This window comes from Oryzias melastigma, linkage group LG14 (genome assembly GCF_002922805.2).
Source record: "Oryzias melastigma strain HK-1 linkage group LG14, ASM292280v2, whole genome shotgun sequence".
NCBI classification, from domain to species: domain Eukaryota; kingdom Metazoa; phylum Chordata; class Actinopteri; order Beloniformes; family Adrianichthyidae; genus Oryzias; species Oryzias melastigma.
Window position 1 is genome coordinate 9,133,648 of NC_050525.1, and position 22,958 is coordinate 9,156,605.

Here is a 22,958-nt window from a genome sequence, read left to right on the forward strand (position 1 = left end):
CCTCCTTTGTGACACTACCTTTATTTTGTCATTTTTTCATGTTATATTCACACACTAGACATAAAATCGGGCAAAAACAGAAAACTCTTGTCTGAAAAAAGGGATTCATTTTACTGTGGAAATCAAAAAAATGTTTAACAAACTGTTTTTACAACATATAATGACAATTTTAGGTGTAATTTTATCAAAACATCAAGAATAAATGTTTCAACAAACTAACATATTTTTGAATTAAAATACTTAAAAATCCAGGCTAAATTCACACCATGCATCCCGAAAAAATAAAAAAAATGTCTCCACTAAGAGCACTGCTGTCTATTTGACATTTTTCCTCATATTTGAGTTCTGGGAACAGATTGCAGGTGTGAAGCTTTAATGTTAACCTCACGAGCAGCAACAGTGTGCATATCTGATTTATGACTTCAACTCTTACACACGCTTTTGTTTTCTTTCTTTTTTTAAAATTTATCTCTCACAAATATCTTTCTTTGTTGTTCATGGTGTCACTCTGTAGAGAAGAAAATTTCCTATTCTCAAAGCTTCTGATCTCAGTTAACATGAACCGTGAGCAGACTCCCGACTAAGACTTTCCTCTCACGTGCCACACAGATGTAAAACACACACAACAAGCTGCATTTAAGAAGACCTCAAACGTTAATGCGAAACACAAAAATACAAACTAATTTGACATTTATAAATGAATGATTGAAGGTTTTCTTGCATAGAGGTGGCTCTTTGAGCCGTAGTCCTGCCGCTTGTGTGTTTAGATGTAAGAAGGCATAGACGGCTGTAATTAATTGACATGCCGCCTAACAATAAGGTTTTCTGTTTTGCCTAAAAATGTGGATCTTCAGCACAATGTAAGCTCTCTTCTGAGGTTCACTGAGCCAAGTAAGGGATCCTGCTTTATTTTCTGTGAAAAAGGCATGGGCATGTGAAATTTGGTGTACTCAGTAAATAATAAAAATGGTACTTACCAGTGCGTTTCAAACTGAGTACATAAACACATCCGTTTGGGATACATGTTTTTAATTGCCCAATCTGCACTTAACGGGCAAACCAGGCAACCGTACTTATGAAATATATTTTAATTAGTGGCACAAACATTACACCCAATTCAGGATTATGGAGTGTCGCACTGTTATACGAGGTAGGATTTATATTAATGCAGTAAATAAAGTGCTTATAATTACATTTATGTTTGTAAAAAGTGAAACTGTTGTTTGCATGGAAGCCCATTTTGTGCTGGCTTTAAAGTCCCCCTGCAATGAAAATCATGTTTTCGAATTTTTAACATGCATGTGTGGCATTTTTTTATATGAAAGAGAACAAATGTGAAAATAAATCATTTCGTTTTTGCATTTCTGAGTATTTTTCCTTTTAAATTGCTGTCAATCAAACTGTCACAGACAGACTCTGTTTAAATTATGAGCCTTCTTTACGTCACAACAGCTCTGTTGCACATGCACTAAACCCTTCATCAGGCCCGCCTAGCATGCCTAGCTCAGGTGCCGGAGAAGAGAAAATGACATTGACGGCGGTCAATTGAGCCGCCGTTCGCATTTCCATGGTCAAATCAGACGTCACTGTTTTTTTTGTGTGTGTGAGTTTCATACAATACATACGGTAGCAGGGCTGCAAACGCTGCAAATGCGGTGAAGATTTACGCTAGCGAGACACAGAGCTATCATAATCAGACGGGCGGGATCAGGGGCGGGGCTGCTCAGCTCCAAAAGCCACGCCCCCTCAGAGGAGATTTTGGAAACAGAGGCTTCAGATCAACATGAAAAATGGCTTTTTAAGACATTTAGGTTGTGGGATTTTGGTTAAAACACTACTGGGATTTTTTTTTACATAAAAATCTTGCTGTATTTAAACAAAAGAATTGTTCTGCAGCCCTGCCACAGACTGATGACCATGTTCAGAGTGTAAACCGCCTTTGCCCAGCATTACCTGGGTTTTCTTCAGCAACACTGTGACCTTGAAGGGGTTTCAGTGGGCTCTGAAGATGGATGGATGGATGGACGTAGATCAAAAGTCTATTACTGCTTTCAGTTTCATAAATCAAAGGATGTGAATTTTATTGAACAACCTTCGATTCTTGACCATAAGTTGGTATGTAGTATGTACTGTCATGTAATGGAGCAACACTCTCCTCACTTGTGCAGCTATTTCAGACTGTCCAGATCACCAGCATTAGCTAAAAGAGACAAAAATACACTTTGGGGATCGTTCACATTGGATAAACAGAAACTTGAGAAACCTCAAGAAGCACAGAATGGAAGTATTAGTATTTCCATTATGAAATCCCTTTGTAGACTGTTTTTTGTGGCTTAAAAGCAAAAACCATTATCGTGAAAGTACATTTACCCAGTGGTCTGTTTTCTGCTTCAGTTATACAGTAGATGGGGTCATGGTGCTTGCTGGCGCCTCTCCCTATACTGTCTTTGGGAAAAGTCAGAGTTCAGTCTGAACAGGTCGGCTGTCCATCACTGATGGATTTTAATCGATATTTTTCCAGAATCTCATTATTACTGTCACAGTAAAAGAGATTGAGGCTTATAGCTTAACATTTCATCAAGTCTGTTGATTTATTTTACATTTTTTATGCTCTTTCTTTCACTTATTTTGCGTCATATGTTTATTTTAGTACATATATGTAGTACCACATATCTAATTTACACAAATTTTACTCAATAATTATGTATTACAGAACACTGACCATAATAATAGGTAAAAAAAACAACTTTTTTTTTTTTTACAAGTTGACTTTTACTAACCAGATCTTCCATATTAATCCTGTTTTTCATCTAAATTATATAAAATGAGTTTCACTTTTCTAAAGAATAAAAGCGTTTTTTTAAATGAAAGAATAAAGATCCTAAAACAAGACAACTACTTTGTAGTTGTAGGGGTCAAGAGGTCAGGATCACTGGACTGTAGAGGTGTAAGAAAATATCGATTTAGTAAAGTATCGCAATACTTCGTTTGGCGATACTTGTATCGATATAAAACGCTGCCAGAAAGATATTTAATTAATTATGTATGAGAAAAAATGTAGTTTTACTAAACCATAGATATCAAGCATTAATGGTTAAGATGCATTTAATCTCTGTTTTTTTGTTTGTTTTTTTTTTAACATTGATGAAAAATTTTTGGTTTTAAAAATCATACAAAGTGCTGATTATTTTAAAAATATGTCACAGAAAAGTATCTTACAATTTTATTGGTGAAAGGTGCATAAATATTCAGATAAAGTTTTACTAAGACATCATTTAAAAAAAAAAAGTGAAACATTGCCTAGTACTGTCTTGTGGTATATTGAGATACATATCGTATCGTGACACGGGTATTATGATACATACCTTATCTTGGGACGGGTATCGTGATAAATATCGTATCGTGACATGGATATCGTGATACATATCGTATTGTGACACAGGTATCATGATACATATCGTATCGTGGGACGGGTATCGTGATAAATATCGTATCGTGACACGGATATCGTGATACATATTGTATCGTGACACAGTTATCATGATACATATCATATCCCCAGAATCCTGCCAATACACACCCCTACTAGTCTGTGGGTCTGCATGGCCTCAGGTCCCGCCTTGTTTAGGTCTGATACTCATCAGCTTTGCTCGCTGAAAAGTCCTTTTGATGAGCCTCTGTAAATTCGGATTTCAAGCCACCTTAAAAAGTATGGATTTGACTTAGAAAGATCTTTAAAAAATATTATCAAACTCTAAGAAACGGAGGATAAATACTGGTTGTAACCGATGCATATAGGGGTAAATTTCAGCAAAGTAAAAGGGCTTTCATCAACACAACAGGCTTCAGATAGTGAGCATTGGAGGAATGAATCCCAAATAGGTTAGCTGCTTACTTAAGAGAGAAGCAGCGTTTCATCTCCCTTCCTGAGGTGAAAAATGTTCTCGGAGCCCACAACGGTGGGCCTTTCCCCAGAGTTCATTAATTAGTTAATTAGTTAATTAGTCTGAACAGATGGTTACTCAACACAAATCAGAAGGCTGTCTGAGCCCGGAGCGAGAGAAAGGTAGAAGGCGATGAAGAAGTCCACCTCCGAACTTCCAGACCGAGCTGTGAGCCGCAGACATTTTCTTCTCATTCACCCATTTCGTGGCACAAAGACAGGCGTATCATGAATTAATAAGCAAACTCTTTTAGGATTTAGTGGAAAATGGTACAAACTTTGCGGCACAGGGGAGTGACATCGTGGAGCTGTGAACGGTTTGGACGGAACCTTGTGGCCGCATTGAGGGGAGGGTTTTAATCGAACGAATACCTTCCATCTCTGCAGATTTAAAAAAGCATTTCTGAGGGTTTATTTTTAGACTGCTCCCATCTCCCCCCTTCTGTTTCCTCTCCCCTCACCGTCTCTCTGCGCGTCTCCCTCGCTCAACTGTCTCTTTTTTTCCCTCCTCTCCCCTCTTCCCTTACTCCTAATGCTCCGTCGCTCTCTTAAAGGCGCAGTTGCCGTATGAAATGAGGTTGGCATGTGTAAGCTCCTGCCAGTGTAAGTACAGGATAATGCTGAAGATTAGAACGTAAAACCATTAAGACAGTTTGTACCTCTGTTTCTCACTTTGACTCAGGAGCGCAGCGTCAGAGAGGAGAGGCCATTAAATATTCAGATGGATGCTGCATTATTCATGGCTGCGTTCCACGCAAGGCAATTAGTGCGCGAGCACACGCAGCAGAAGTAACGCACAACCACGCGTGTCAGATGGAACGTGCACAAGGACAGTTGTCTTAAGACAGCAGGCGCACAAAATTTCAACAATGGTACTGGAATGGAGGTCATTGCATCATCTTCCATAAAACCAAGCTGAATCCTCACCCTTTAGTGTCTTTTTATTGTGCCTTTTATGATTACATACGTGTTAAGAAACATCTGGGTAAGCGTCAATCGCCTCATTAAATAGTCTCAATTGTTTGTTAATGAACCTGAAGGCAATCTATCCATTCATCCATCCATATGTAGAACCTCCTGAACCCCTTTCAGGGTCATGGAGGCACTAGAGCCAACCCAGCTACTGTTGGGTGAAGGCAAGAGACACCCTGGACAGGTCACCAGTCTGTTGCAGGGCCAATACTTTCACACTCACATGCACATCTAGGGGCAATTTAGAGATTCCAATTTACTTATGAAGCATATTGTTTTTGGAGGAAATCAGAGAGCCCAGAGAAAACCCAAAACATGCACATGTAAATTCCACACAGAAAGGTTCCGAACAAGAGCCTTCTCACTGTGAGGTGAGAGTGATGACCACTGCCTCACCTGTGCAGCCACCAGAAGCTGAAGTCCATATAATAAAAACGAATGAAAAAAACACAAAAATCCCTCAAAAGCTGCTAGTCTGACTCGGACTCGACGTGCATTGAAGTTCCAAATGCAATGAGACTATTGATGTAACTAACAAGCTTGTTGAATAATCCACTGACCTACTTTTTGATTATTTGATTAGTCACTACCAAGCAACCCCAGTTGGCTTAGATTTTTTTAGTAGTTTTTACGTAAACCAGCAATTTCCTCTTTGTGTTCTATAATTATTCTCGGTATTATTCTTTATGTAAGGATTTTAGTGGGAGTGAGAAGTTTACTTCAGTTTCAGGTTCTATTCCTCATAAAATTATAAATACAGTGTAGAGCAAATAGAGTGAATTAAAAAAAATGCAGATTGTATCAAATTTGAGCAATATTGCTAATGTTCATGTTTTCTTTCAATAAATTTGCATCAGTCTCAAAAAAGTGAACTGATGCCATTTAACAACTGTTTGCTTCCTTTAACACAACCCCTTCTGTTTTTTAAGGCTTGTGTGAGAGCTCAAAACAGCTGTCATTTGACATTTTTTGATCAAAGGGTATAAACACAAGAGCTAAAGAAAAAATAAAATATTAACAAGGTCAGGTCAGTCAGACATCACTGGTTTACCTCTGGAAACTACCGTTAGCAAATTGCTAGCTTGGTAGCTAACACATCATGACTCAGCATTTACCCTTTAGTGCATTTCAGGAGGGAAATAATACAAAATTATAAGTTAACAGTCGTCAAACATGTTCACAGGCTTCTGTCATTTTTCTGACCTTGATATATTTAATGAATAGTGCTTTAACCCCATTTGAATAACAGGTCCTAACACTGGATTTTTTTTCCCCAAATAAATGTGGTTCTAAAATTTGCATCAATCTAAATGTTTTTATTTTATTAAATCAATATGATCCACTAAAAACTGCTCCTCACCACTTGGCTAATAGTCTTAGACGTATGCATTTCAACAATAGGTAATATTGAATAGAGTAAAAAAAATACATGTTTTTTCTGTAAACTTTATATCCATAAATTAGCGATGGCTATTTTTTGGCTCTGACACAGAGTATCAATTTGATACTTTTGCAACAAACAAAATGTAATAAACAGACCCAGGTTAACCCTTAATTTTATTTTATTAACCCTTTTTATTATCTATAATTTAAAGAGAGCACTTGGTGAAGTTGTTTTTGAGAAATAACGGTTTCCTTTTATTTTTAAATCAGTTTCTACTGGATCTTGCACTTTTAAGACGGTCCCTTCTCACTGTGGTCTCTTTAATTTGTTTAATTCTGATTAAAAAAAAGGCTTAGATTTTTTTAAAATCCTATTCCAACTGAATCTGAAATAATGTGATCAGACTAGGACAACCCTATAAAAAAAAAAAAAACGTCATGCCTCTGAAGGTTGTTGCCTGCATCAAGACAAACCAATAAAGACACTTTATTTACTATTCACAAATTATTATTATTATTATTATTATTAGTTGTGGAGCCCTGAAGATCAAATCTGAATATATCTCGTTAACTTTACCGAACTGCTTTTGTGTGCAATCTGGTCAAACAGGTGTCATATTCTGCTACACTTTTCAACAAAAAAATGTTGTGATCCATTTATAATATGTAGACTTCTAGTAGTGCAATAATTTGAAATATTTAGGGCTGATTAAAATATTGAGAATATTATAAATATTCAAATCGAGTCTGAAATAATGTGATCCAACTCAAACAGGGGTGTCAAAGTCAATTACATAAGAGGCCAAAATTTCACAACACACTTTAGGTCGCGGGCCGAACAAGATAAACATTTATTAACCTCATAAAAAACTAAAGTTAAAGCTTTTTAACCTTAAAAACATAACTTTTTAAAACATAAATATGAGTAAAAACAGACAGGAATATTATTCCAGAATAAATCAACTTAAACCTTAAATAACTATCAATATTCTACTCTCCATTATGATATATTCTGTAAAAATTATACAAGTTAGAAACAAAGTAAATGTTAAAAGAAAAAAACCCCTCAAATTTCTTTACCTGTATGTTATTTTATATACAAAATTAAATATATAAATATCCCAAAAGATTTTGGTCTCCGTGAAAATTATCCTGTCAAAATTAAACATTATATAGGAAATCGCCTATTCTGGCAACACTGGTGTTCGGCAAGACAGCTGACACACAGCATGATGGGATTTGTAGTTAATTTTGAAGTGATGGTTACAGACACATTGGGCCTGCTGTCAGATCTGGCAGCGCAAGGAATTGTGGGATATTGTTCCCTTTGCTTGTCTGGGTGGATTGGGGTTTAGAAGTGGGTTTTGTCAATGTGTTTTGTTGTCTGTCTGTTTTGCCCTTAGTTAGTTTATCAAGTTATGTTGGAAGTTATTCTAACTGATCTCTCAGCCTCCGTATTAGTAGTGATGCTACAATATGTAACATCAGCCTGTTAATAACAATATGAAAGGATCTGGAGGGCCGGATTTGGCCCCCGGGCCTTGACTTTGACATATGTAGATTAGGACATCCCTATATAAAACCTTTAAAAAATGTAAATATATACATATATATGCATGTTTAAATTGGTAATATAATAAAAAAAAGTCAGCCTTTTTATGGAAAAAGAAAAGTAGAATAAAAAAAAATGAATGTTCTAAAGGGCATGAATTTAAGTTAATATTTTGGGGCTTTTTTAATTCACAGAATAAATTGCAAAAGTTTGTTATTTTGCATCTCCTAAAGCCAAGTCTTGATTCCATATCAGCTTTCTACCAGCAATGATTTAGGTGAACACTATGAAAAAGGCAGTAAAAGAAGACAACAGCGGGTCTGGGTCATGTTGCTAGCTCTCTGTGTGTCCTTGTGTCCGCCTGCGCCTCTTCACTCACACTGTCAATAGCAGATGTATCATGTTGCCCTCTGTTAAAAGTCGCTGCCACCGCTGGACTCTATCCTAGACAACTCCAGTTTCTCTGTTTATCATTATTGTGATATGTTGAAACAGGCCTGATGCAATAAACAAGATCTGATTACCCAAGCTGCCAACCTCAGTGACTGTCACATATGATCTGTGAGCAAACACCTCCAAAAGATGATGGCGAATGTAAATACTTCACTGATATCAAGCGGCACAAAGGGTAAGGACATCCGAGCATCGCCGGGCTCAGCTCACACTCACAGACTGTGTTATTGCAGCTGCAGTGATTGAAGAGAGCGATTTATTAAACCCAAAGCTGTCATCAGTGGAGGAAGGAAAATGGTGAAAAATGCATCAATTTTCAGATGAGGAGAAAACCTTTTATTCACAAATTCCCTTGTGTTACAGTTTAACCATTTTTATTTTTAAATCTCTTTCCAAATGTCTTTGTCCTGAGGCAGATTTACATAAAAAAGTTGAAAAGACGACAGCTCCGTGGCGAGATGATGACCTGACCTGGGGTGTACCCGGCCTCCAGCCCCACGACAGCTGGAGCTGGCTCCCACCCCCACCTCTAAAACCCTGATCAGGATTAAGCAGGTACGGCGAAAGAAATGAACGAAGGCAGACGGCGTGCGGCCCCTGTACCGCATTAACCTTGCAATCTAATCATAAAGGATGAATAAAATACAGCCAAAACACACCTTGGAGTTTCAAGTGTTTCACATCACTAATTCAGGAGAAATAGTCAGGTTCTGCAAAGGTCAACAGTAAAAAAAAACGTCCTATTTCCCAAAAGCATCGTCCTTGTCCTATTCTTGTTTTTATTATTACGGAAGTCTTTCTTTCTCCTTTGTCATGGAAAATATCCGTGGAAAATGACCATGAAAATCTCTAGCAAACAATAATATTCTATAAGCTGCATTCCCAACGGAGCAATCTCACCCTGTGAAGTGTAACAGGGCAAAATCCAGCTCAGTGAGCTTCACGCGGGCTCGTATTCGGTTTATTAGAGCCCATGTGTCTGTAGTTTGTGCTTGTTTACATCTGACTTCAGAAACATGATAAAAAACCACTGGTGTATCAGTAATGAATGCATTCCAGTTGGTGATTTAAACACACCTGGGTCAATCCATTAAGTTCAGCAAATACACCCTTCGGATTTAACTGAGTTTTTTGTACATGTAAAGTTAAACCAAAGCAAATGGTGGAAGTGATCCAGGCAGATTTTTTTTTAATCAGTAAGATATATATATTTAAAAAAGGTTAAAATCATATTCATTATATTCAAGCTAAATTTTGTCATGTTTTATTCCATGTTCCAGCTGCTCGGGTTTTAACAGTTAAATTTGGCACATTTTGTGGAATTTGCATTTAGACAAATTCCTTTATCTTTTCCTGTCCAAGTCTTGACTCCTGCACTTTTAAATCTAATACTTTAGCAAAGGGTTTGTGAAAATTTTGAAATAATGAATTTGTTTGTTTTATGTTATTATATTTATTGTTTTATTATATTCATCTGGTATATTTATATGAAAATGTTGTGATTTTAGTTTGTCAATTCACCAAAATATATAAATAAATAAAAACATTTTTGTTTTATTTTTAATTTTTCATAAGATACAGGTAAAAAAATGACTAGTTTTACAAAAACACATTTATAAAAACATTATCCTTTTCTTTAACAATCAGTTATTATTTAAAAGATTAAACCTAAGAAAACTGTTGTTATTTTGTACGATGAAGCTTAAGCTAGCATTTCTTAAAATCATTTAAATAACAATAAGTTAAAGACCAATTCCGATTAATGTTTTTACTGTGTTCTTGTGCTATTTTTCTCAAGCCTAAAATAGCTTTTTGGAGTGTTTCTTTACTGAGATCGTTGGGAATCAGGAGCAGACGAAAAAGTGCATTTCAAAAATGATTGTATTTGTGATGCAGAAAATGCAATGGGCGAGCTGCAAGCTTTCCCATCCATTCTGATGAATCAACTTGTAGACGTCTAGATCCATATACGTCTTCGTTTTCTTCGTCTGGTCTGGCATTTGCCTCAAAACTGAACAGCTGAATGGCTCTGATGTTGGTCACCATTTTTGTTGCGCTAATGTTTAATTGGGGTTGTGAGGGGCTGTAAGCTTTTGGGAGATGAGATATATTGCTAGAAATGGAATGCTAATCCGTTACCATTGTCCAAGATGTGTAAAGAGCAATTGTATCGGTAAAAAAAACAATGAGACATGGCTTAGCAGACACTGTAAAATGACCATAAAAGGCTCAATTTTGGTCCGATTTTAAAAGAAAAACTCTTATCATCACAAAAACAAGACCCAGATCCTAGTTTTAATGTTTTTGTACAAAGTGGAACAAACAATTCAAACTTTTCTATAAATAAAGACTTTATTTCATAGGAAACATGATGTATATCTGATGTATGGTTGAGATTTTATTCAAATCTACACACAGACTAAGATGTAAAAAAAATTGTTAGACTCTTTGGTGTGTGTTTATAAGTGGGTCAGTGGGTCAGTCGACATCACCCCAGACCCCTTTTGCCCTTTGTATATGAGCCGGTGCAACATGGTCGCACCACTGTCAACAGACAGGAGAAAAGGCACAGTGAGCATTTCAGTCCAACGCCCCAGCATTGCGAGGTCCGAATTCGCTTTAAAGCTCACGGCGGCCAGGGTTTATCGAGCTGAGTCCGGTCGTGACGCACCGCCGTGGGGCAAATTCACAAGTGGATCCCACCCACCCTCAGAAAGACAGTTTTCCAGACACCCAAATGTCCCTGTCCCCCCGCCCGCTTGTTGGATTCTGTTCTGGGCTCTTCACTCGCTGCTACTGAAGAAATCCTGGTTAGTTTCTTTTCCTCCGCTTATTAATCTGCTTAGCAGCGGGTTGTCTACTCTGATCAGAGGTTGTACACATTCAAATACCATAAAACAAATCCTCCATAAAACAAAAAAGATCGGCGGTCCTGCCAAAAAATGAAGAAATAATGTGAAGTCTAAAGCTACCATTGACTTTGAATAGGCTACAACATCACCCTAAAAAGAGAGAGTAAACTCACTCAGATCGTTCTAAAATCTTTTCTATAAGTTCTTCTTTATCAACTGACAGCAATAATTTACTTGCATAAAGTCACATCCTTGTTTTTCTAGCTCTGTTTGTCCAATTGCAGCACAGCAGTAAACAGACATCTGGCCGTATCCAATATGGCGTCCAACTTCGTGTATGCAACAAGCTAGCGTAGTGACTCTAGCCAATATATAACTCATCCTGATGGATGATGGGAAGGGGGTGGGCTTACTCTGTGTTATCAGTCCCGCCCACAACTCAGAGGTAAATTTTTAATAAATTCCTGCCGCTCTGCAGAAACTATGTCCTAGAAAACGACAGTTTTTTTTATTTTGACTAAAGACATCATAACCAAAGAGACTACTGGGAACGACAGATTGAAAAGGATCTAAATGGGTCTTTAAAAACATCAGCATTTCCAACCCATGTGTCCACATCTTCAGTGTGGCAAACATGTAACAAGTTAGACTTACCAAGCACACCAAGTCGATAGTTCATGGTGACGACGATTACGTTTCCGTAGGCAGAGAGGACGCTGCCATCAAACATGTTCCCTGAGCCCTCCATGTAGGAGCCACCATGGATGAAAAGCATGACCGGCTTCTTACGGCGATCCCGGATATCTGCAAAACAGAAGTAGTCGTTTATTATGGAAGCGGGAGTCAAACTGGGAATGAATTAAGGAATATTTGGAGGGAACTTGCGTACAAATATGCAAAATTACTGTAACCTCATACAGAGGGTTTATAGAGAGAATTAAACATTTTCAGTGCATGCAGAGTTGGAGTCAAACACTCTGTACATGTCCCATTGGGTTTATCATCTCCATTTCTGTCTGTTTGCTTGTCTTATGCCGTTATGGTACGTTCCCAACAGTTATTCCCCCACAAGTGCCGAGCAAATGGTGCAGGCAATTCTTATGCCTTATCTCTTATTGGTGTCTTTGTGCCCATCAGTATGTTGCTATGGTTCACTCTGTAAGCTTTCAAGCCCCCCCCCCACGCTCCACTTCTGCCTCCCCCGGTGTCTGTGGTACGTTCTGAATGTCTGGATGAGGCTGCGAGAGCTGCCAGCGCAGCCCCAGTTAGGCCGAGCGTCTGCACTGTGCAGGTCCTGTGGATAATTTGTATGAAAGGGAGACCAAGTGGAAACATAAATAACAGCCACAGCATCTGTTTACCCTGATGAGGTTCGGAGAAGGGGGAGACAGAGAGATAAGAGGAAAGGAGGGGGAAAAAAAAGGATAAGTGGGGGAGCAAAACAGCAAGAAGAAGAAGAAGAAGAAAATAGGCCAACACAAAAAGATTGACAGTGTGGCAGGGATGAAACAGGTTTAAGCCAAAGAAACATGCAACCAAGGACGAGTGAAAAAGGAATGTTATAAAGTAAGTCACACATAGCAAGGTACGCTAATGAACACTCAAATTCACACAGGATTCACACCATATTCATAAAAAGACACACACACACACTCACAGAGAAACTCTTGCATAGGCAGCTGCGATGCTGAGTCGCTATGGAAACTGCTTCTCTCTAATAGAAGTGCACCAGCCATTCCATTGCACCGACTCACTGAATGCCTGTTGCCGTGGTAACAAATTCCACTCACGTATTTGCACACCCGCCTGCATCACCACCTGAATCTCAGGTTACACATGCACTTGGGTGCGTCACTCGCCATGGCGAGCGCACACACTCGAGCGAATGTGGCAGAACGGCGCACATGGCTCGTGTGGCGGCATATGTGTTTAATCTGGCTTAGATCTTTTATAGATCATATGAAAAGACACGAGCAAGACTGAGAAAAAAAAAAAAACAACATTTGGTTTCAAACTCTAGTGTGCTGCTGCTCTTTTTCTTATCTGCTCTGGTCTTCTCTGAGCACTGGCTGATTTCCCGAAGGATATGTAAACAAGTTCAATTATCTCTGCGTTACCAGGACGGTATAGAGGAATGACGTATCAGCAGGCTGTCATCAGCCACACTCACAGCAACACTTTCACTGTAAATTTAATCCTGAGAGATGGAACTCAAGCTGCGACATGGGTCTACATTTTCTCCTAGCAGGAATTTTACTAAGTGCTAACTAAAAAGAAAATGTAGATTTTTTTTTCTTTTAGCAAATGCATTAAGGCGACTCTGTTGAGTATTTACTCCCATCAAATCAAAATGTTTCGTAGCTACATTGCTGCTCCTTTATAAATGGTTTTCTCCTAGTCATCTCTATCAGATGTTTTCAACATTTATTTAGCTTTTATTTTTTCTATAGCATATATTTAACCCTTTAACACCAGAGCTCCAGTGTTCATGCTATTTGATTTACTGTAATTTTTCGACCGTTAACATGATCAACGTAATTCCAGCAGATTCTGAAGGAGAAAAGCGGCGCGAGCCGCATACAGTGTTACATTTAGCGTACAGTGTTACATGGTTTCTCAAAAGGAGAAGTTCTAACAAAAATGTTCAGATCATTCACATTGTAAACATCGTTCTGCCTCTCCTGAGGGATGTTTCAGTTTGGCCACCAGGTGGCGATCGCGCTATAGCATTACACCTTATTCCAGATGAAGAAGAAAGTATGAGCAAAAAACAATGTTTTAGACCACAAATTGTTACTTTAAATTTTTTTTCCCTAAAAGAGCTTGAAAAGTTTATGCCTGTGAGTTCGTAAAGATGTTCATTCTGTCAGTAATGTAAGTTTAGGTCGACCGAGCATTAGCATTAGCCGTCCTATGGGAAATTCCATTAAACGTTGGCATCAAGCTAGCGGACTTTAGCTTTATGTGCTACATCGATTCATATTTTTATGAATCGATTATTGATCTTTTAAGCTTACATTGATTCAAATCAACTAATACATTTTATCAACACAGCTCCACTCGAAAGAGATAGTAGGAAACTGGATGGATGAATGGAGATGACAGTCCAGTTAACCGTTAAACAGCTAGCTAATCAAAGTAGTGTAAGATTAAACAAAATAACAGCAGAGCGGTGCTACGTAAACATGGTACCAACAAGGAGAAAGACAATGGGAAAAAAAACCTTTGTTTTGTGAATGTGACAAAGATTGATGAATTCAATCTTTTTTTCATACAAGACATTTTTTCCCATTTATTTCATGACATTTACCTAAGTAAACTGTAAAACTGTAACTGTGAAAGTTACTAAATCAATTTACAGTGCTTTATTTCTACTTGATTTCTAATGAAAACCAACTAAACTGGACTAAACCTGTTGAGTCTCTTCAATTTGTAATAGTAGTTCCTTATATTCTAGGGAAGAACAAATATAGGGGCACTATGGCACCTTTTGGAATCTAGATTTCTGTGAACAAGTCTGTCCTAATCGGTTCTGCTTGGCCTTTGCAACCATGATAGATAGATGAGTGTTTCTACCACTCAACATGTTTGTACTGTGGATCCTGAATTCTCTAACATACAACAAAACTTTGATTTGTGCATCAGATAGTGAGAAAATTTCACAATTTTATCCTTTGCTTGCCTGCTTGCACAGGTTGTATTAAAATGTTCAACTATTTTGTATTTTTTCACTTGTTCTTTTGTTACCCTGCACTAGAGAAAATACTCACATCTACTTAAGTAATAATACATTTTATTTAAAAGGTTCTTTTCAAAATACCCAAAGACACGTTGCTAAGAGAATAGAAAACCATTGCAGATGAAGAAACAAACTCACAAAAGAATTACATTTTGCACAAATAATACATGATACCTGGTGCCTAGTTATATATAGCACTTTATGACTTTCTTAGAATTCAAACACTCTGCTGCCGAACACTGGTGCCAACCTCTAACCACCAGGAGCAATGTGGGGTTCAGTATCTTTCTCAAGGACACTTCGACAAACAGGCAAGGAGGGCGGAAACTGAACCTGTGATCTTCAAACCACTCTACCTCTGCACCATGGCCGCCCCATCATCTTGATATAATATTTGTTTAAATAATATATTTTCTTGAAATGAAGTGCAAAACAATAATGCTAAATTGTTATCTATCTGCCAATAGTCCTCCTGAGCAGTGGTGTCTAACTCTAGTTCTCAAGATTTATCATCCTCCTAGATTATACTTGTAGCTTATGACTCAGATCAAGTGCGTTGAGTCAAAAAGAGTCTTGGACTATTTTATCTGCCTCATCAGCTGTGAGTTGAGCAGGTAACTGCAAGCTGGTGGACCCTAAATGCAGCAGCAACAGGAACTAAATATTTAACACACTAGACAAAAACATCTGAATCTAAACATGACACAACTATAAATGAAGGAAGACGTCAAAAGGATGACAAACTAATGAGCAGAGATCTAAAAATACAGAGGAGGACTGACTTAACTGATGAGGGCTGTAGATGATTATTAAATGAAACTAAATGAGATTGTGGGAGAAGCTCAAAGCAGAACCAAGAAAACACGACTGAAATCAATAAACCAAAGAGCACAATCCTCTCAAAATCTTGGTGTTTATTCTTACAGGAGACATTCAGTTTGCTTAAAGTGAACCAGAATTTGTTTCCCCCGATAATCCAGAATTAATTTTCAGTCTGGAATAGACCCCAGTGGAGCCTGGTCCGGGACCAGGAACCGCTCTCGGACTAATCTGTAGACGTGGTCTCAGTTTGTTCCAGTTTGCTCCGAGTTTCCTCAGACTTAATAGGCTCCGTGCTTGGAGAGGAACAACTGGATCAAAATGGCCACCTTAGCAGATAATTACATGATGCAAACAGAGAGCCACGGGCAAACGTTACTGGATCCTGCACACCGGTTCATCGTCAGATGACCTGTTATAAGGACATCCACACACACCAGCCAACGTTGATTTGTTCGTTCCACTCTGGTAGAGTACACCAACCTAAAATTACTACCAAGCCACATTTAACCTTAGACTTGTTACCTCTTGTTTCCTACCCTCTCTAACATATACTATTCTTTCATCAAGGATGAGGATTTCCCTTCCTTACGCCATCGACATACCGCCATCCTGAGAAGTCCCATCCAGGACCTCTGCTCTTCCCTTACAACTTCACCATAAACCACCTACCCTTTAACTCACTGTTGTCCTGGGTTTTGGGTCCACTGCCTCCAGTTCCTAACAAACGTGGAGCAGCAATGAGATACAGCAACTCATTCACTAAAATGGGGTCAGATGAATGCAGGCTCACTGATACAACTTTTAGCCTACACATTCTCACTCCCAAGTCATCACATAATGATGCATGGCTAAGGACCCCACCACGTCACTTTTAGACTTCTCTGTGTCCCCAACTCATCGTTTTTTTTTTTGACATGCTAGCTGTTCCCTTTAAACCAGGGGGTCCAGTCGTTTTGTTGGACGCGGTACCAGACGCGGAACAAACCTCTGTACTAGTAACCTAACCCTAGCCTGGTTCACTTCCGGTACCGCGTCTGAAACTGGTCCAGCGCCCGGAACCGGTACCACATTGGGAACTGGTACTAATCCGGATCTGGTGCCAACACCAATCCGCGTCCGTTACCGGGTTAAGGTTGGGGTTAAGCTTAGGATGAGAAAAAAGGTGCCACTTGACTGAGGAAGAGTGGCAGTGGACGCTCCATGTCCATCACTGATCCCTCTGGGAGTAAACTCTTCTCCAGCCATCCCTGATCCCAAATATCACAGGGTAACGGTGCGGTCCACGTCCCAATAACGGACCGGTACTCATTTGCAGCCCGGAGGTTGGGGAGCCCTGATTTAATTGGAAAACCCAGCACATCAAAAAAGGACGAGTTGGGAACACCCAAAACCTCAATTTTTGATGTTGCACGGTCCTTAACCAAACATCAAAATGTGATGACTTGGGAATGAGAATCTGTTGCTGTTACGTCCCCAATAGAAAATTGGCCCGGTGTCTAGGGGATATCTATCAGAGGGGACAATAACATCAAAGAGTGGACACCAACATAAAAGGAACACAGCCCCAGTTAGGCACCTTATTTCATTGGGGGGTTTTTATAAATGTTTGGGCTTTTCTCTTCCTCCACTAAATAAAGCAGGAGGAAATTAACTAACCTGATGTCCAACCCATCAAATGTTGCTACTTTATTGTATTTTCATTTCTCAAAGAAATAGAAAAAGAAGCAACACAACAGTGAACATTAGGCCTAACTACTTTAGTCAAGAAAACATGGAAAAATTTGTCTGGAAATAAAACCAAATCATTTGAAAATGATTTTGTGACACTATTCTACCTGTAATGACTGATCTTTAGGAAGTTTTTTTCGCTTCCGCTTCTACTTTAAAGACCTTTTGAAAGATATTTTTTTTTATTTTGTTTCATTAGCAACAGCACTGTTGTCTGAGGGACATGATTCAGTTATTTTGAGTACTTAGTACTATGTCTTTTGGAATATAAGTTGTACTTTTTGGTATAGTTTGACCAGGGGGTGTAACTCATGCTACTTTAACAGGACATGTGATGCATTATTGATGAGCAGGGAGGGGCATGGGATAGGCACGTTCGCCACCTACAGTTGGAAGACCTGTTGGAAGATCCTTAGTGCGGAATGTCAAAGCGGTGCAAATCTTGCAAATCTTGCTCCACGCTTTTTCTTTCACAGCTGTATTCCGATATATGAAAGACTTGGTGTCATAGAATTCCAGCCGGACAATACTGTGACTATTTAATTCTCCTTCACGATCAAGGTTCTAATGGTTGGTACTGAATGAAAAAGGACGTCATCCATACGTCTCTGACAAATCCGAGTCCCTGATTGGTCATAGTTCAACTGGTTTAACTTTCAATGAACAGTTTGCACATAGAGCCCAAAACAAAACTTAGGATGTATTCAGACTGGAAATGTCCGTTAGTCTGGACTGAGTTTGCTTATTTGTTCCGGATTGTGTCCTGAACCTTGCGTTTGGTCTGGATTCAGATTGGCGTCTGCCAGAGATTTTTGTTTCGGACCAAACTCTGTAAACAAAACCATGTGACTAAAGATCTCTTCAGTCATTGGCCAGCAGCTATAAGGGCGGGTCAAAACAAAAGAAGAAGTGGATGCGCTGCAGTTGGCAAATGTTTGCCAAAATTTTTCCCTTAATTAAACTTTTTATTTTGCTGATGGATTTTGAGCGTCTGTATGAAGGCCAGGTTCAAAACTTTTAGCTGCTTTGGAATCCTGCATGACGATTACTGGGGACGGTATGGCTACAGGTATGCATGTTTACACGTGTGACATGTAGATTGTCAGTAGAATCAATGTGGATCACGTTAAAAGTTGTTTTAATGAGCCTGAATTTATCCGACCACATTTTAAAGAGTTCAGTGTCTCATGGTGGTGGTGTTATAGCACTGTTTTCAAGAAAATTTGGTCGGAACTACAAAAAATCTTTTAGGATGATGCACGGCAGGTGTGTAACGAGACACAGAAATGTGAGTTATAAACGTTTTAATGATGTTAAAATAAACATTCTAAGAAGTAAACAGATGGACCAATTAATTCCTTTTGGCTAACATGACAATCAATGGTCCACATTCGTCCGGGGCATTTGTTGCCTAATTTCTAACATGTATATGTTGGCTACAGTTGCTGTTTTGGTTCAGTTTTTCCACTCTTGTTTCATTTCATATTCAGACCATTCAGACTTTCATCTTGAAAGATGGGTCCGAGAGAGGTTCCTGGTTCCGGACCAGAGTTCATTTGTGCGTATTCAGACTGAAACTTTGTTTCGCATTATCGGGGTAAACAAACTCTGGTTCACTTTAACTCCTGTGCTATCCTAGGCAGGTTTACATTAAAAGTGGGGTCATCTGAACCCCACAAATCAGCGCGCTTAACTTTTTTTTTTCCAAGGATTTTTTATCTTTACTGGTGTCCATGGCAGACATAAAATCCCGTCCACCTTTGTCCAAATTTGTCATAGGATGGATCACAGATCAATGTAAGGTTGGGATCATCTAGACCCCAAGCAGACCAAATGTGTCCAGTCTGATTACACCCTAAAAAACCTCCATAGCAATGCTTGAACCCGAGAGTTTTGAAAGCAGAAGCTTAAAATACACATTTAATTGGACGTTTCATTGGACGAGTTCTCTTGAATGTGTGTTGCCGAGGCTGGTATGAACGTAACATTATACTCTCGCGCGACATAGTCCAAAAAGTATGGTATGTACTGATTCTATTTTGCAGGTTTCTCTTCTCCGCTCACGTCAGGGGCTTGCACGGCCAACAAGGAGCTGACTGTCTTGTCCACTTGCCTCAAAGACAGTGTCACATTATTCACTCCTTTCAGTTCCACCTAACCTGATCCTTTCCTGATTTCTAACCACCTCCCTCCATTCTCAATAGTAATGTCTTTCATCTCCACAGGAAATGCCTACCATCTGCTTTTCCATTCCTCTGATCCCCTCTTATTCATTCCTTTATGGTAATTTCGATTGATTTGGGCGTAAAAGGTTTTAGGCTGAATCAGCACTTGAATATTTTCTTTACACTCAAACCAGCACGCAAGCGATGCTGTTTCATTCCAAACAACTTTCGAGTGAGATGCAAATACCACATTGTTTAGGAGCCCCGTGTCCAATCCATACTTGAGCGGTTAAGTGAAGATTTCGACTGCACCCCAACCCTCCTGATCCTGTCAAGATCCATCAGCTGTCGGCATAAATGTCAAGCTCTACCAGTGTCCTACTCATCCACCCTCTCACTCTCTATTTCTCCACATTTCTCTCACTTTCGGAGCTCTATAAATGTCATTTCATCACGCACTTGTCTTCATTATGATTTTTTTCCCCCTTGTTGCCCTTCCCAGTGCTTTCTCAGTGCTCAGCTTTTCTTTTTCTTTCATCTCTGCTCCATCATTCTGCTCCTCTTCTACACAACATGAATCCTTCCCTCCATTTTTACCGTTAAGAAGCCGCACAATTGGATTATCTGCATCTGTCTCTTTTTAAAGCAGAGCAATTAGAGATGCAAGGGAGAGACAGTTCAAAACCCAAATAGAACAGAACACAGAGAACAAATAATAATAATAAAAATAATAAAAAATGAAGAGACCCTCAACACAAATCAGGGAGCATAAATTTGAGCACACATCGAAACATGAGCTATTGCACATCCACACAAATGATATTGTAAGCCTGATTTACACTGGTCCAGCTGCGGTCCGTCTGCATTGCGTTCACAAAAAAAAAATAAAAATAGTACGCTCTTTAAGCAATCAGAATGTTTACATCGCCTGGATCTGACGACTGTAAAAAAACGCAAGCTCTATGTTGGGGTTCTATTTCTGATTCGGCAATGCATCAAAGCTGGAGAAACAGGAAACAGGTCCTTACTTTCAAAATAAAACTTTATTTTTAAAATATAACCAGAGACGCAACAGAAACAATGTAAGCTAACTGATGGTTGTGAGCTCCACATGCAAACGGACAGTTATAAATCAGGCAATAAAGAGTGCAGCATGTGCAGATGCACAAGACTGAACTGAATTTGGCTGCATCAGTAAAGATTCGGGAGGACATCTTTCTTTGGCTGCAGCGAACCTGAAAATGTACGGCAGCAGCAGAAAGAAACAAGCAGAAATCTTTCACTTTCTCATTCCTTTTAGGTAAAACTTTGACTTCAATCTTAAAGCCAAGAACAATTACTCCGAAGGCCTTTTCACGAGAACTTCAGAATAAAAGCTCATGTGAAAAAGGACGGAATATTGATTTTTATTTTTTTTTATATAGAGATGCATCATGAGGCAACCAAGAAATGAGAAAAGGTTTTTTTTTCTTTCTACAAGCAACCAAAAAGCAATTCTTACAAGAGCTAAAGGGGTTGGGGTGAACAGCTAAATATTTAGGTAGCTCATGCATGCCTGTGACAGAGCGCTTCAAAGTGGGCTGTTTAATGTGCACAAAAAGGATGATCATTAATTCAGATCCAAACACTTCAGTCCCTACGGATTTAGAAAAATAGAGCACAAGGTAAAAAAAAAAAAAAAAAAAAAAAAAGAAAGAGAGAGGAAAAAAACATGCAATTAAAATACCTTCATCCTTTGGTCTGTTCATTGTAGACTCGTCATGTTTTTTTGTGAGTGGACCTAAGGTTTGGAAAATGGGGGGAGAAAAGACAAAAGACAAAATTCAAAAAGATTGCATTTGTAAGAAATTCACTCACACAGAAAAAACAAAAACAAGAACGGCTCAGAAGAGGAAAAACTGGCAAACCGTGAGACACCGTGCTCCATTTCACCTCGGCGGCTGTGAACAAGCATTACACACTGCTTCCTAAAAAGATAACCCCAAACTCATCTGTTTTAACTGCTCGGGATCCTGTCGAGGTCTGCCTTTCTAAATGACCCCAGAGGCTTTTTTCCCCTCAAGCCTTTTCCCAATCAGTCCACACATAATGCTGCCTTAAAGGGACAAAAAAAAAAATCAAAGCACTGAATCAAGCTGTTACTTGTTTCGGTTGACTTCTTGTGTCTGAATCAGCACAGGCTACTATTACTATCTTTGACCCACACATATGTGAAGAATTCCTCCTGTAACGTTTAAAACAAACGCATTGCTTCTGCAACGGCTCAGATTTTCCTCCATCAAGGTCAAAGAGGGGCCACATTAAAGCTGAGTAGTAAATTCAGTTAAACGCTTGATGGGGCACAGCTATGAAACACAATTTATCCCAGTGACCAACTATTGCCACGTTGCCTCTACCTTTGTCAGACTTTCACTGAGGAACATCCCATAACCTCACTACAGGGATGGAGTTCCCATAAGCTAGGATTTGCTAGGATAATAAAAACTTTAGCCACAACTTTTTTCTATCGTAAAATCGTTCCCAGTTATCTTTGAATTATGATTATGAAGTTATGAACTTTTCCTTTTCACTGCAACTTTACTACAACTTTGACAAATCTACCATGACAACAGTCATTGACGACGACGCAGCTTCGTGACTGTTTCCCTTCTGACTCCTTCTCTTTGCTCTTTTTTATGAATTCTCTTTAACCCTCTCTCTCTTTTTTCTCCTCAAGCCGTGCATGAACGGTTATCACTCTCTCAGCGCAGCAGGGTGAGGTGTATGGCAAGCCAAAGGGGTCAGTAATCGTCAGGAAAAGCGCAGTAACAAAAACTGAGTATTGGCCGGTAAAAAACCCTACTTTTTACGCTTGTTTTTAAAGTAGCAAGTAAAATACGCCATCTTGTGTTGTCGCAAAACGGGCGTAAAAAGTGGCAGTTTTTTACTGTGCCATTTCTGGCTATTATTAATCCCTTTGGCTTGCCATAAGGGGGAGGGGAGACTTTAGCACCCCTATATCAGTAGCTGCAACATTAGTCTGAGCTTTTTCAAGCATCCAGTTTTGATCTGCTACTGATTTTATAAAGAAATACTAAAACACAGTGTTAATTGTCAATTATTATGAGCAAAAAGGCTACAAGAATATGATAGAGACACAAAAAGATTATTTTCATTGGAGTGGGTCTTTAAATGTTTTTTTGGTTTTGCCTAGAGTTACAAGAGATGCTCATATGGGGGCGACACTGCTTAAAACGAACACTCATTTTGGGAAAATGAAGCACAAAGAAGAAAACCAGCTGGTTTTATCCATTTTAGAGTATGGGTCCCCAAACTACGACCCGTGGGCTGGAACCGGCCCACCTCCACA

General features: G+C 39.0%; 1 protein-coding gene across 3 annotated transcripts in view; it reads right to left on the reverse strand.

Annotated features, from left to right (window-relative positions):
* nlgn2b (neuroligin 2b) overlaps window positions 1-22,958 on the reverse strand; it is a 128,121-nt gene that overhangs the window by 27,493 nt on the left and 77,670 nt on the right. For all 3 annotated transcript variants that reach the window (XM_024265912.2, XM_024265913.2, XM_024265911.2), the window contains exons 3-4: window positions 21,336-21,389; window positions 11,810-11,959 (exon numbers count right to left, since the gene is read on the reverse strand). In XM_024265912.2, coding sequence (XP_024121680.1) covers window positions 11,810-11,959; window positions 21,336-21,389 — 204 coding nt within the window. The remainder of the gene's footprint in view (window positions 1-11,809; window positions 11,960-21,335; window positions 21,390-22,958) is intronic.